This window comes from Gadus macrocephalus, chromosome 2, assembly GCF_031168955.1.
Source record: "Gadus macrocephalus chromosome 2, ASM3116895v1".
NCBI classification, from domain to species: domain Eukaryota; kingdom Metazoa; phylum Chordata; class Actinopteri; order Gadiformes; family Gadidae; genus Gadus; species Gadus macrocephalus.
In genome coordinates, this window is record NC_082383.1 from 4,459,595 (window position 1) to 4,475,403 (window position 15,809).

General features: G+C 45.7%; 3 protein-coding genes across 6 annotated transcripts in view; 2 read left to right on the top strand and 1 right to left on the bottom strand.

Annotated features, from left to right (window-relative positions):
• The window catches only part of LOC132475672 (somatostatin receptor type 2-like), a 317,638-nt gene that overhangs the window by 285,307 nt on the left and 16,522 nt on the right, over nucleotides 1–15,809 (bottom strand). The window lies entirely within an intron of this gene.
• Nucleotides 1–15,809, top strand: part of LOC132475731 (peripheral myelin protein 22-like) — a 353,371-nt gene that overhangs the window by 29,958 nt on the left and 307,604 nt on the right. The gene's annotated exons all lie outside the window — the stretch shown is intronic.
• LOC132475632 (ubiquitin carboxyl-terminal hydrolase 22) overlaps nucleotides 1–15,809 on the top strand; it is a 33,511-nt gene that overhangs the window by 8,390 nt on the left and 9,312 nt on the right. For 2 of the 4 annotated variants that reach the window (XM_060076870.1, XM_060076875.1), the window contains 4 exons: nucleotides 8,418–8,550; nucleotides 11,765–11,878; nucleotides 12,977–13,081; nucleotides 13,851–14,017. In XM_060076870.1, the coding sequence (XP_059932853.1) occupies nucleotides 8,418–8,550; nucleotides 11,765–11,878; nucleotides 12,977–13,081; nucleotides 13,851–14,017 (519 nt within the window). The remainder of the gene's footprint in view (nucleotides 1–8,417; nucleotides 8,551–11,764; nucleotides 11,879–12,976; nucleotides 13,082–13,850; nucleotides 14,018–15,809) is intronic. The other 2 variants (XM_060076874.1, XM_060076879.1) reach the window with 1 other exon arrangement.

A 15,809-nucleotide genomic window follows, 5' to 3' on the forward strand; every position in this document is an offset into this window, starting at 1 on the left:
CTTCCCCCCGGCCATCTTCTGAAGCCGGGGACACTCCAATGAACTGCAGTCCAACCCTCCCCGCTTGCCGTAGCTTAACCGTTATCTACTGCCCTATTCCTTCACTAGAGGTGGGACCTTTAGTCGTACTTGTCCGCAGGGCTCTGAGGATCACAGCTGAAATGCATTCTGGTCACGGCCTCTGTCAGGGCGCCAACACATTGTAGTCCCGGTCCCTCCTCTAAAGTTGCCATCTGGCTAATGAGCTGTCAATCACTCTCTAGGGGTATCCGCTGGCATGAAGCTTGGAGTCGTTCCATCCCTCCCCGTGTGGACGCTGTTGTCGAGGCCTGTATGGGGGTCACCGTCCCCCTTTAAGGGGGAAAGGACAAAAGTATACTTGGAGGATTAATTACAATCTCTATGCATGGGTGTAATGGCTTTTAAAGGGGTGCTTTGGTGCATTAACAGCCACCCTGTGCAATTGACTCTATCCATAGGTAAGGTTTATGGATTTGCCTGGAGGTCATTTGTTCCTCTATATGCTCCTATTGGTGCCATGGGATGAATACAGTCAAAGGGAACTGTCATCTGATCTGATTGACTAGGATATTTCGATCTGAGGAGGCATCTCAAATAGCCCTACACTAGGGGCAGAGTCGTATAGAGACGTGTGTGTGTGTGTAATCTATCTTTGTGTGTTTGTTCAGCCGTAGGGTTTGGTTGTCGGCATCTGGTGACTCTGAGACTTGACAAATGATTCTGCAGCCTTTTGTTGGGCTAGGGGACGACTGTTTACCATCTGCCCTCACAGATGAACACTCACTCCGACTGCCCCATGGCCCCATGTCTTAAGCATTTATCAGCCTTTTACTTATTTGTTTGTTTCAGAATTCTCGTCCTATTTGCAGTCCACAGACCTTTAATTCCACCCTCTGTTGTATTTTTTTATTTTTTTTTTGTTCTTGTGGTTTACGTTCCTACCAGTACCTCCAGTGAAAGAAGCTCCATTTGTTTGCCTGGGTTGTGCTCAAGTCTCAGGCTGATTATATAGGGGGTAAGCCATGGTCATAGGTTATCCTTTTGTTATTTGAAAGCTAAGAACGGGTGCAGCACGTATTTCTTCCAATACTATGCAATTAAGCAAAAATATTCGAGTCGGTAGCCTTCCTTGCTGCTCTCCCTTGATCCTTTTGATCTCTGCAAATCAAAAGGAAGCCCATCTCTCCTCTCCTATCATGAAAGGAAATTCCCTCTTGGAAATGCACACAAGACATCAGTGCACTTGAAAATCAATGCGACTGCCTTGGTACGGGGTGACACAAGCCTAGGCACCGCAGTCCAGAGTTATGCATCAGCGGCAGGCACCCATTTGAACACAGCATTAGATACTCCTCAGATTCTCCGCTCTGAGCCATTTCATGGTGGTTTTAGGGTTTGCATGATATCGTAGGCTATAAACTTCCGGTGCAGTTTGGGTTTCCCACCAAATTCTTTAATGGACCATCTGGGGGGAATAACGCGTGCTTTTAATTACATCAATAATCTGTTCACATTGTGCTGCGATTGCGGTCCCACACACCATTTGAAATCCAATCACAATCCAATGGTTGGATCACCGATGTGAATAAGATAGTTAGCAAGCCTCAGAATGACTCCTAGGAACTGCGCTAAAAGTGGCACGAGTTCCCCAGGCTCCTACACCTACTTGTGTGATGAGTTTGTCCTGGTTAATATCGTGATGATGGCCACCACAAAAGGCACTTTTACTTCACTATACGCTCACACCTCAAGAGGTAAAGCGCGGCAATATTTGGATCCGCTAATAATCGTCTTGCAGACTTGTATTAAATTTTAATTCCATTCATTAAATGTTTGTAAAATAACGTCCATGCGTTATCTGAAAAAACTGTACTCCTCACTCTGCACTCAGTTATGAGCGATCGTGGGATGTTGTAATGCTGACAACTTTAACTTTAGGAGTAGGAGGACCGATTTCTTCCTGAGAGGGCTGATGATGCAGATGATACAAATTGCATTGTGACGAGAGTAACAAAACGTTCTTGACCGGGGACGTCTTGACCCCGCCGCTAGTGTGGAGTGTTGTCTTCGGGAAGATGGAAGGAAGTAGGCCTATTGTATGTGTTTGTTTGGCGCCTCAGTGGCGGTAGTCTGGAAGACTATACCAGGCGCCGTTACCCCCGTGGGGGTCAGCGTGTGCAGCTTAGTTTCTGGACCATCCCTGTCCAGCCCCCTTCCTCCAGGCTCGTTCCCATTAAATATAGAAAAGAGGAGTGTAGGTGTACCAGGAGGTCTGCACCCATGAGCATACTCCACACGGCAGATGCTGCCTGACATGTCGAGTATGCAGATTCCCTTTGTGTATGCGCACGTGTATGAGGCTATGACCCATTATGCAGTTCAGATCTACTGGGTCTCTTGGGCTACCTTCTTATACATGGTGAAACCTCACAGCTCGGTACGTATTTAAGTGATGAAGTGCCTGTAGGAATATGCTCTAAATTTCCCTCGGCATTTCTGTTGCACACAACGTATGGATTTGGATGCGTCCAATGTGCCGATTGTGACGAGAGAGAGGCTGCTGCTCTGGATGTGCATTTCTGTTACATGTTTCAGATATTGCTTTGTCAAATTCGGCAGCAAAGAAACAACATAGTTGTTCTCATTGTGGTTGTAGTTTTTTCTACTTCTATTCTTCTTGCTCCAGGGAATGTTCACTGACGTATACATGGCTTGCATGAAGTAAGGGATCAGCAATTGCATCTCAGTGCCCAGAACTGACTGGATGCTATCCGATAAATACTAAACATCCATCCCGAGACTTTCTTATTTGACATTTTCACTGCCATTACGATACTTAAAGGTTCCAGATCTGCCTGCTTCTCAGTGTTCGCCGTCGAGGTGGTTGTGAATAGAGATGAGAGAGATGGAGGGGGAGAAATACATTTTATTGCTTATAATGTAGCACGTGTGCGGCTCATCCCTCGGCCAACCGCTGCTTACCGACCGAGGCGGCGCGGTGACTCACAGCCTCCGTACGGTGTGCAGCCCTGCACTCTGATTCCCGATCTCCCCTTTGTTTTGTAGCTGCTGGAGCATGCTCAGCTTGAGCCAGCCCTGCGGTCACAGTCAGCCCCTCAGCCTCAACGCCACTCCCTTACCCTCCCCTCCACACACATCTGCCCTGCCAGAGCCCTAGCATATTACTTTCATATATTACTTTCCCTCCCTCCCTGCCTCCCTCGATATATGAATGCATTAGTCCATGGGATGAGTCATGGAACAAGGTCGGAAAGAACAGCGGATGAGGTTGACTTAAAAAAAACACGCCGAGCCATGCTGTCATGCTATATTGTTACTTTGTTAATGTGTAATCGGCAACAAGATCTACGCTGGGCTCCGTCGGAGCGCTGTCATCCCTATCTGCCGCACTGAACCGTCGTAGCCAAGCAAGCATGTAATGCTATCTGGTCCTCCCTCCCTAGCAATATCGGAGATCTATAATCCGGCTGGTGGCTTGCTAGACTCCACCACAGTACGTTCTAGATGGAGTCGAGGCCTCTGTTGGTGGCTTTTGCAGCTGGCTACCTGTACCCAACAACACCTGTTCAGCCGTCTGAGCCAGCAGCTGATTGATAGCTTGACTTAATAGTACATTAACAGCCCCTGGGCTAAGAGACCGGACTGCTGACACCGAAGAAGATGGGACCTGGCGTTTTGTTTCAGAAGTGGCTTGTGGTTGGATTGTCTACCGAGGGACAGGGGCTGTGCGGACCCGGGAGGGTGATGGAGGAGGGAAGGGCGTGGCATTGGCAAGTTCTCCTGTTTTCAAAGTGAGGTCCTGGTGCAATGCAGGAGGAGTCTGACTCAAAGGCATCTCCACTTGAATAATTGAGGAGGCTTGGTGGCGATACAAGTACTGAATTAAGGGATGCAGAGAATAAGGGATTCAGGGCAATACTTAATTCAGTTATATCGTAACAATCATGTCTTCATTTGATATGGTTGTGTACTTTTTTTTTTTTTTAATTCCCCAGCATATCTTTACTTCCGAGAAATTTGTTTTGTTCCCCAAGTGGATTTATTCAATTTAACTCCTGGATAGGTTTTAAAATGTAACCTTCCTTTATTTTGTATTACTCATCCTGCCTTCGGAAGACCAAGACAATATGAAAGGAGGTTGTTATTGAACACCTCCTGTTCAACGGCACAGGGCGACGGATGACAACAGAAAAGGGATTTGGTCGTCATGCAAACGACAGGAAGGGTTTTATATTCTTTGCATTCATGACCTTCCTTTCCTATTCATTGTTTCGTGGGTTTCCATTTGCAAGGTTTGTGACCCTGGATATAACCCAGATATGCATCCGAATCTCTTTCAGACATTCGGACTCTTTCTTTCTTTCTCTCCCATGAATGCAACAAATCACACTCCACAAATGTACCTCCTGCACCATCATCCCAGTCCAGTATGCTTCTTCTGAGGCCCAATCTAAATAAAGCTCCCCGTTTGGGGAATGGCCGTCCGGTGTGCTTGTACAGCTCAATGAGACCAGCGCCTATTGTAGGTTCTGTGGACTTTCTCCTTTTGCGTCGACGGTACTGTCCATCAGCCTTTAGGGCCAACCGAAACCCGGCTATCCCTTTTGCGTCTGGATCAGTTGAAGTGTGACACCAATGCGTTTTCATGGTTCTTTGTTTTTCTCTGTGATGTTTACGATGATGTTTCAAGCGGGAAGAAGGCGGCGAGACCGCCTTGCTGAAACTCCTCCGGTTACCCACGCAAACAATGCCCCACAATCGGATCAGGTTGTGCAATTGTCTTCCTAGGCCTCGCCCGCCGGTTCTAGATGGACCGCTCAGCATGAGCTGTTTGATACAATTGACAGGGCTCTCTGTGAGTGGCTGTGTAATGTATGCGCCGGGTGTGTGCATCATGTCTGTGCGGTTGTTGTTCCACCTACTGTTGTAACTTGTCTTAGCTACAACGTCAGTGAAAATGGAGACATTTGCTTCACACCTCGCCCCCCTCCTCCCCCCCAATATCTCCCCCCCCCCCTCCCCCACTGTGTGACTCACAATGACAGGCCCCCTTCAGTTGGAGCTTCCATTGGACATCTCCGTCCTATCTTCTTTTTTTTTTTTTTCCCCTCCACCATCCCCCTCGTCTATTCTCTCCTAGCTCTCGTAGCGACATGCAGATGCCTCCCGTCAGAAAAAGACTGCATGCCGTCGTATTCATGGCTCAAGCGATCATGACCCAATCAATTGTCAGGCCGCAAGCAGTGCTAGTGTGCCGCTAACGAAACGTCAGTGTGTGTGAGATCTACTCACTGCAAGAGTAGTGCTGTGTTGGGTTTGAAAGTGGCATCTATGACACACGCGCTCTTGCCCTGTGGCCAGGAGAAGTCCCCTTTGTGTGGGGAAGTCAAGACTGTCCACACAAACGCACTCACTCACTCACTGTTTATGGTTGGACTAAGGCATCTAATACAAGGAACTGACTGCCTCCTTACCGTGTCCATATCCACTGCCTTGACAGCGCCATCTCGGAAAAGCTTCATGCTAATGAAGACTCTAGCCCGTTGTCCCCTGTTCGCCACAGCGGATTCGCCAGTTAGTTTGTATCCCGCCCTCCATAGTTGGCCCGCCTGTCTCTGCCTGGACCAAACTGCTCCTCTGTTCATTAGCTGGAGTGGACGCCTGATGTCTTTACAATGGCAGGCGGCCAGAACAGGAGGGATTTGGGAGTGTTCAGCAGAAAAGATTTATTGCATACCCTGTGTGTAGGCATATCTGTGTTTTTTAGGGCCATCAGAATGATGTACACAAAACACCCTCGCATGGATACACTCTCAGAAGCATACACCAACATATGCATGCACACTGACATTGATACACGCGCACTAGGGATGGGCAAAATTATTCTTTTCCGGGAACTAGTTCTTTCAGTTCAGTTCACTATAACGATTCGTTTATTTGATTCGGTCGTTTTGATTCGTTCGTTACGTCAGATTACATCTTAAAAAAATAAATAATTAAAAAAAGTTTTTTTATAATATATATATATATATTTTTTAATTGGTCATGGGTCCGGATAGGACCGTCATGACCGGAGTCCGCCGTTTGGAGGTGCCTGCTATATAGTATATCGAACGTCCCACCAATATTTATACCACTTGCTTACGCTCTATTAGGGATGCAAATTATCGAGTAATTCATTAATCGATAGTTGTTTCATCTTATCGATCGATGATCGATTAATTGATAAGCGGCAATTCTTCTGAGAAGCTGAATTTCCTTCTGAATGTTACACATTTAGGTGGTAATTCAACAAAGTCGTTTAGTTGTTGTACTTTAAAATACTTCCACATATTGTGCATTTGGCGTCTTTGTCGTCATTAACCAACTTAAAGTGGCTCCATACTGCACTCCGTTTTGCCCTCTTCATCGTGTCAGTGTCTCGCTTTTCGTTTGTCTTGCCCTGCTTTGCTTGTGTTCCCGCTTGTGTTCCCGCGTGTGCGTCAAGTACGTCTGGCGTCAAGCGCGCCCTCACGTGGACGGGTGGGGAATTACGGGTTAAAAACGCGATTAATTGCAAGTAATCTATTTTTATCGAGTAATCTCTTATCGACAATTAATCGATAATCGATTAATTGTTTGCATCCCTACTCTCTATATTTCATTCATGGTTTTACATTTATAATTTTATTTTACTTTACATTTAATTCTTCATTGTTCAGGCATTACAGAACTTGCATGGTCATAAATAAAAAATACGAACTGCAGTTTAATTTCTTTGTTTGTTCTTAAATTGACGTAGAATGGAGCAAAGACTCCTGGGATTGGGAAATGCGTTTATCCAATGAACAGATGGAGGTCAAGTCTATTTTCAAAAAATGTAGGGGGATATATGAGTCGAATGGTATGACCCAAGATACGTCAGACAGAGAAAGCGCGCATATTCGACGGTACCGCCTTGTCATTGGTTTACCCAGGTGCCATTCCAACACCATTGCTACCTCTCATTGGCTGAATCTTTGAGGAAGTTGTAGACTCAATCAATATAAGTCGCGGGGAGACGGAGCTCTGTTCGTTTGTATATTTTATTTACATGACCATATGTTTGGTTTATGTTAAAAAAAAAAAGAATCAAAGAACCAGTTCTTCTTGTTTTGGGGAACCAGTTCTTGTCGTTCACGTTCGGGATTCGTTCGTTGTAACGAATCAGTCGCGACCGACACATCCCTAAAGCGCACATATAGCCAGTGCCTTACGTTTCTCTCCACGAGTAGAAGAAAGGCTGCCATAATCCCAGTTCTTCCTTTTGAGAGCACGTCTGTACTCTCTACTGTGTCCGTTACCTTATCTCCCCGCCCCTTCCCTCTTTCTCTGTACTCATCTGGGGAGGGTATAGGCTTTTGTAGATGCAAAATAATCCTTTTAGCTCCACAATCTCCATTACTGAGATGCTTGTACTGCACGTGGGATCTCATAAGCGCCAGCTTGTATATTATGGCTGCCTCAATTTTCTTATTCTCAAACCGTAAATGTCAAAAGTGTAGGAATACCTTTTCATCTCTGCTTTCATTTTCAAAACGAAAGCTAAAATCGGCCAGATTCTTGTATGATTTTTCCATAATCAACTGGGCTGAAGACCAAATGGACCCTAGCACAGCAGAATGGCGGCGGTCTCTTTCAAGAACCACATGAGACTTACAGCTCTGGGGTGGCTCTTGGGTGTTTCTCCACAGTTGGCCAACATGGTGTCCATTTCAGGGATTCTGAAATGTTTCCAAACTGCAGTCATGTTTTGCGTATGTAATGGATGCCCCTGCGCAGCATGGGGTGATGTTTGAACGTGTCATCGATAGCCGCTGCAGGAGTACGACACAGGAGTGTAACGAGTTCAACCATATTAGTCTGCATTTAGGCACGCATTGTTCTTCGTCTTTTGGATGTCCCAACATTTGTGGCAGACATTCTCAGTTTTGGGAACACTGGAAAAAATAAAGAATGGAGTGGCAATTAAGACACTCAAAATATCATACTTCACTGCCAGCACGCTTTGGTCTCTTGCAATTGAGACATCACAATTTACTTCTCCAGTCACCATAGTCTCTGTGTGTGTGTGTGTGTGTGTGTGTGTGTGTGGACTTTAAATAATTAGATTGAAAGTAGAAATATGTGCTGGCTGTCCAAGCAAATTAGGCTCCTCGATTGCTTTTGATTATCCTTGCCTGTGAGTCACATAATTGTATGCAGATTTAAATTCAGAACTGCAGCCAACACTATTCTTCCCACTTATGTCGTTCCGCCATTCAAATTGCTGGAGAGTTGACTGTTGTAATACAAAGTTGTTCCCATACTGACCATTTCCTTTGTCCCCCTCTTTTTGTCCATCATCCTACCCACAGGCCAAGTCGTGCATCTGTCACATCTGTGGGGCCCACCTGAACCGACTCCACTCCTGTCTCTACTGCGTATTCTTCGGCTGCTTCAGCAAGAAACACATCCACGATCACGCCAAAAACAAGCGACACAACCTGGGTAAGTCTGACCTCCCCCCAGCTCCATGGATTCTGCTGGTTCTGGATCAAATGCTTCCCCTCCATTCCTAGTACCTGCCCCTGTTTAGTTTGCATGCTTTGTGAAAGCTAAATGAGCGATTGTAATTTAAATTGGCTTGCGTGTCTTTATGGGCATCTCGATCACACGTGGGACATTGTTGCCAGGTTGCTCATCGGCCATTCAGAGGTCAGTGTAATGACACGATTAGTAAGTTTACCGCTTCAAAACCCTTGTGCTCTGAAGTAGGGCTGGGCGTTATATCGAATATATGCGATGTATCGCGAGATGTTCTCCAGGGGATAAAATGCCCATATCGCGAACATCGAATATAAATTGGGACGCAATGTTTCTTTTTGCCGCCGCCGGCATACTCGTTGTGCTTTCACGCGACGGGGCGACAAGATCTCATACAAAGTGAACGTAGAGACGCGTATCTGCCAATCAGCATTCAACAGCGTGGCCACTGAGTGACATGTGTAACGTAACAGCCAACCAGCGTTCAACCGTCAAACTCGGTGCAGTGCAGTCCGGGGTGAACTGCAGCACGGAGGAGAAAGTGATTGTTGCCGTTTGCGACTCCCGGAGCTCTATATATAATAATATATAATATAATATAATTGGTTATATAATATCACGGATAAAAGCTCTGTGCGCCTCCTGATGGCCGTAGCGTGGGGAGCTCTCATAGGGATTGGGCTTCTCGGGGTTTGTTTAACGCACACGCACAGCGTTCCCTTCTCTCGCTATTTCCGGTGGCTCTCTAAACTCACTCCCCCCGCCCATTGCGAGTCCACGAGATTCTCATGGACGCGCATGTGTGACGTAGTCTGGAAGGCGCGCTGCTGTAGGTGCGTGTACCTCCGACTGGTGAGTGAGAACAGCCAGAAAGAGAAAAAAGGATGGAAACTGAGGATTTGGTTTCGAAAAAGAATAGCACTGGATCCTTCGTCTGGCAGTGTATATATAATAATTATTATTCAAACTGTTAATAAATAATTAACGGTTTGAATAAATGCTGTGTTGGTAAATCTAACTTGCTGTGATTTTCCTTTTCTTATGTGCAAGTTCTAAATTGTTCCAATAGAAAGCACTGATGAGTTTAAACAATATGTTGTTTCATGTAATCTACATGCAGACTTATGTTTCAGTAATACTAGAATTATTACTGACGTAACATTATGCCAGACATGGTTGAATCGAGCATTTATGATGTGCTCTAGAGGAGATTCAAAATATATCGAGATATATATCGTGTATCGAGATATAGTAAAAAAATATCGAGATATTCATTTTGGCCCATATCGCCCAGCCCTACTCTGAAGGTATTTTATTGTTTACTCGGGTCAGATCAGTATTCAGCAACACATTTGCAATAGCTAATCGTCCCCAGGCAGGACTTCATCGTTCTCCGCTGTACAAACAAAAGGTTAAAAATCTTTAATCTTTAACCGCAATTGCAAACGCCACCATGTGTTCCCTTTGTTTTATTCCCCTATTGAGCATACCTATATAAACCTGTCTATTGTTACGCCTGCATCAACTGTACTAACACTTAAAAAAAACTCAGTGCCTGTTTGACAAGCTCAGACGTTGAGTGTATCCATAGAAACCATGCAGGGGTTTCTGTCGATCGGCTGATTGCTGCAGCCCTAGACAGCTTGGTTTCAGGTTAAATCTTCCCCCAGATGTGCTGGCTTTACAGCTCGAAGCGTACATTCACACTTTTGGACGTTGCATTGAGAATCTTTGGGCTTGACTGATTTTGGCCCTTGTGTTAAAGTCAAAACAATCCACTCAGTCATTTCTGTCTCAATGTTAATTATGTCTACTAACGTAATTACGACCGGTTAAACTGCATCACTGCCACACCATCCACCTATCCCCCCCACCTGCACTTCTGTCAGCAACCCCAGACCCCAGGGGGTCGAAACATCGCAATGAGCGCCGACCTTACCTGGCTGAACCCTTCAACCACCGTGCATTGCTATTCTTTGAGGTGGTTAGGCCAGTCCAACACAGGCTTAAGCCCCTCGTTGCTCCCTGCCGCAGCTGTCTGGCAGGTTAGACGTTAGGTAATGCACAGCCATACGAGGACAAACTCAGCCCGGCTCTAGCGTTGAGTGCATGATTCATGTAGGGTTGATAAGATCTGAGTAGGAAGTAGACCAGAGAGAAAGGAATACAGGCGGTAGCAGGGGTCAGGTAATGCCTATTGTCCTGGGCGGGAGGGATCGTAACAGAGTCCCTTGGTTTTGCTTGCTCCGTGTTCGAATCAGTCAATGTGGGTACACTTTATAATTCCCTTTGTCTCAACATGCACACATCTTGTGGTTAATCCCCCCCCCTCCCCCCCCCCCCCCGCCCGAGCACACACCCTCATGCACACACACAAACGCAGGGATTCACAATGGTAATTAGCTTTGAGCTTTGCACAGAGGCCTCACAGGCATTAGTACTCTGTTCCCGTGCACGTCTAATCAAATGAATCCCGGCTCCGCACCGCGAGCATCCTCACCTCGGTGCTCGTGTGTCTCATCTCTTCCCTTTCGTTCCCTCCCTCCAGCAGACATCCTCTCTGCAGTGAAGCGGGCCACGTTTATGGAACGGTGCAGCTGGCTAGTGCAGGAATTAAAGAAGGCCCAAGTGAAATTGAACGCTTGCACACTCTGCATGCTCCTTGCGCATCAATGCCGTTATGACCGAAGACGAGACCGAATGAACACGGTTAATGTGCGTTGTAGGCTAGCGAGCACTCTGCTGTAGGATTTGATATTTGCCAGCATGCGTCACGACACAGCTGAAATGAGCGTGGCGGCCAAACGCTCCCCTCTTCCTAATTGAACCGTTGTCCATGACCCCTTTTTGATTGACTCCATGTGCACAGTGGCGGTAGAGGTACAACGGAAGTGCTGTAAATAGGTTGTCACGGCAACGGATCCCCTTGCATTGTTGCCGTGGTCTTTGAGAATGAAAAGGGATGGTTGTTGGAAGGCACAGGTGGGGGTGGATGACAAACACACACACACACACCCTACCTCCCCTGCATTGCCCGTGGCCGTTCTGAAGGCCCATGATCAATAGACGTGAATGAGGAATAGAGAGACGAGGAGGAGCTTGCCTTGAGGCCAGCACTGTTGGGATGGTAAGCTAAAATCTATTTCTAATTATTGTGCTTTCTCTCTTTTTCCACCAGCTGTAGACTTATTATATGGTGGAATATATTGTTTTGTGTGTCAAGACTACATATACGACAAAGAAATGGAGCAGATTGCCAAAGAAGAACAGAGAAAAGCCTGGAAATTGCAAGGTATGTCGCTTTTTGTTTCCACCCTCGTGTCGGTAACTCTACGCCATAATCGACGCCACACCGCTGATCACAACACCCTCGATGGTGTTGTGATCACATGGTGTCAAGTGTCGGCACGGCTTGATCAATCGGCACGGCTTGATCAATCCATAATGACCTGCATTCTTATGACTAATTCCCTGGCATTTAATGGACAAGTCTGAAAAAAAAAATTGACCTAGAAATCAGGTTGTCGGGTTGTGAAATCAAGAAATTGTGGCACATTCAAACTTGACAAAGAAAGAAGAAAGATATTGCATGGATTATGCCCTGCAAGAGTCACTCGAAATCTATAATGATTTATTTTTGGCAACTACATTTCACATGCTGCTGAAATTCAGCTCCATCGCATTTAATGGACATATTGCTGTAGCAAATGGTGTTCTTATCGTGGCAGTTCAATTGTTCCATGCCAATTTATTTTCCCACTGTCGTACACAACAAAATACTTTTGTTGTCTCCCTGCTTTCACCCGATTTTCCCTTTTTACTTCTGTTGGTTCTGTTAAACCTTTTATTTTGGTATGTTGAGTACTTGAGAAAATCATACCTGATTTTAAAATGGGCACTGAAGTAACAAGAATTACAAGTAATACTATATTTTCAGTTGGCCTTTTACCTGCTTTCAGTCCACAAAGGTTAACAGATCGATCCTTGGACTATTATGTTTGGAAAAAATAGAGTCCCGCAGTTTGCGGGAGACCACTTGACAGTTTGTGTTTGCAGAATGTAAACAGAACACAGTTGGTCAACTCATGCCACCACTCACTGTATCGACGTATACATGGTCCTGCGTGAAACCGTTCTATCTGGGGCGCTTTTTTTTTCTATCTTTGGGGCGGGTGTTACTAACCTTACCTTAGTAGGCCTAACATGCTTGTTTTGTAAAGATTATTAGTGCTAATTATTTTAAATATGCAAAACTATTTGATAAAAAGTGCTCCTGTCGTCTAGCCAATGAAGCTACATTACTCGACTCGTCTAACACGGATAATCAGTCTGACGAATCAGTCGTGCACATCCATCTATGGTGGATTCATGTTTTCCTTTCCCGTGTCAGCAGGTATCGGGGAGAAATACACAACATGGGAGCCCACCAAGCGGGAGCTAGAATTACTACGACACAATCCAAAGCGGAGGAAAATCACTACAAACTGCACCATAGGTGGGCGACAGACGAGTGTTCTCCAGACGTGTGTGCGTGTGTCACGGTGTCTCAAATCTATCTGGGCTCGGTCACCCATTGAAGTATCACTTAAGGTCATTCAGTCAAGTGTCCTTTAAGGTCAGCCAAGAGCGAGCAGCCACACTGGGGTGCTTAACATCAAATTCCTCTCTGACAGATCTGTGCCACCGTGGGTCTATCATTCTCTCTGCGTGTTGCTCGCAGTGCTAGACGCTCTCTCTTGCTCGCACTATTCCTCTTTATTTATTCAGAGCCTTTTCTCATATTTATGTTCCTTCCCGTTTTTGTTCTGCAGTTCCATGCTTTTGTAGTTCACCGGTCTTCCAGAACAGAGAATCCGATAGCATCACACATTTTGAGCTTAGAGTCTCTGATCTTTGTCTATTTGTGAGAATTTTCTCCAGAATGTAGAAGTCAATATACGGATGCTTCTTACAAGCGCCATGAGACCAGACGTTCTTGGCCTGGGTGAACTCAGGGTAAATGAAACCTGAAGCCCTTGTGTTCATGCCATCCTCTACCAATTGGGCCACATATGTATAATCATGAAATTGAATTAATTTATGATGACTCATTATTAATTGGACACAAGTTAAGGCAGGATTGACGGGACAAAAGGGTTAAACCAAATAAATCCAGTGTACCAGGTGCCTTTTCTTCCCTTAAGCTTGACGGCTGTTTAATTCACCAGCTACTGTCCGATATGATGATGATGCATCTAAACCACCCTCTTTGGCTTCTCTTGCAGGTTTACGAGGGTTAATAAACTTGGGCAACACGTGTTTCATGAACTGCATTGTTCAGGCACTCACGCACACACCGCTGCTACGGGACTTCTTCCTCTCGGACAGACACAAATGCGAGATGCAATCAAACTCCTGTCTGGTCTGTGAAATGTCCCAGCTCTTTCAAGAGGTAAGTTTGCCTCTGTGACTAAATGTACGTAATAAACCCGTAGGGCCACAGAAGGTGTACAGTTCCCTGCAGATTCACTGCTACGCCCACCCAAAGGCTACATGTGTGTATATATATATATATATATATATATATATATATATATATATATATATATATATATGCACTCGTATTAATAATAATAATAATACATTTAATTTAGAGGCGCCTTTCAAGACACCCAAGGTCACCTTACAGAGCATATAGTCATCATTCAAAACTATGTAAAACAGACTAGGAATAAAAGGAAAACAGAGGTTAAACATGAAGAATAATAATAATTAATAACACTCAAAGACGCCTAAAGTGAAGTGGGGACCTCACTAACCACCACCAATATGTAGCACCCACTTGGGTATTAGTGTCCTGTGTTTGTGGAACATCAACTTTGGGTGTTACACAAGGACCGCTGCTGCCTATTTCCCTATTTATCCGTTCCCACGCTGCTTTGCATCTATCCTCTCCTCCTTCAAGGCACCCACGTGTTTCAGTGTGACATGCATCTGTGTGGGCCTACAGATGGTGCATTGTGCCAAACATGGTGTGTGTGAGAAAACACCAGTGATATCTGAAGTTGCCGTACGCCAGCCCACACCCCTCAGACAAAGTTCTGTTCCTTTCTCGCACAGAGTAGGAAAGCGACCGAGTAGGGCATGAACTGTGGCCTCTGAGTAGGCTGTGGCTGCTATTCAAGAACGGTACGCACGCACAGTGACTGTCGCTTACGCCAAGGCAGTCTTATGAAGGTTGCCCATGGTTCTACGCTTTTCTCTGCTGCACAGGCACACATAAACACGCCCTCTTGCACAACTTTTTGACATCACAGAGAGAAGGAAGTTTTGTTCTGCTTTCATCAAGCCCTCATTCCTCCCTGTTTGTTCCTCTCTGTACACTGTCGCTGCCATGTCAGCTCACTTCAAACTGCCACGAGGAACAAACTACCTTCAGCTCAGTCTGCACGGACGTTTCTTTTCCCCTCTTCCCTCTGCACGGCTCACTCAGACTTCTCAGGGAATTGGGGAGATTAAAAGGCAGTCTTGAGTCGGTGTTCACAGTATTTCTGCCTGTACTACCAGAGAAATGAAAGGCACAGTCTGAAATGAACGGGCTGTGCTGCGGTGGTGGTGGTGGAGCTTGGTGGCAGCACCCAGGCTGCCCTTCATCTCTGCTCGGCTGTGCTCCCGTCATCTCCGTGCCACCCCCGGACTGTCTCTGCCCCGCCCCTCCAACCCCCCCGCCCCCACCCAGCGAATCCTCTGTTGCTTCGCCCTAGTCCCGTTCTCGCCTTGTTTAAACAGCCGGTTTTATCTATGAATATGACATCCGTGAGGGTCTGACACTGCTTTAGTCTGGCTTTAATCTACCGAGATGGGCGGCAGACCGGGGAAATTCAGGCATCAAAATAAATATTTGTTGTTGCTGCTGCTGCTCACTCTGCAATTTCATGCAAAATACGGAGATACTAAGGAGCAAACAGGGACAAGGTACCCTGCTCTTGGAATAGCGCCTTGGTAGTAACTGTCTGTATTTTACGTATTTTAAATGTTTGCCCTCTGAATCCAGAAAAAACACCACGTCTTAAAGCCTATATGTGTCCTAAATTGATCCTTCTGATTGATAACCAAGTGCTGTTCAGTAATCAACAAACATCTATTGGATAATTTCTGGAAACTCACTGAATAATGATCAATATCACCTGAGCAGACTTCTAAAACAAGTGGCTCTGCGCTAAATGTCAGGTACTTGGTAAGCG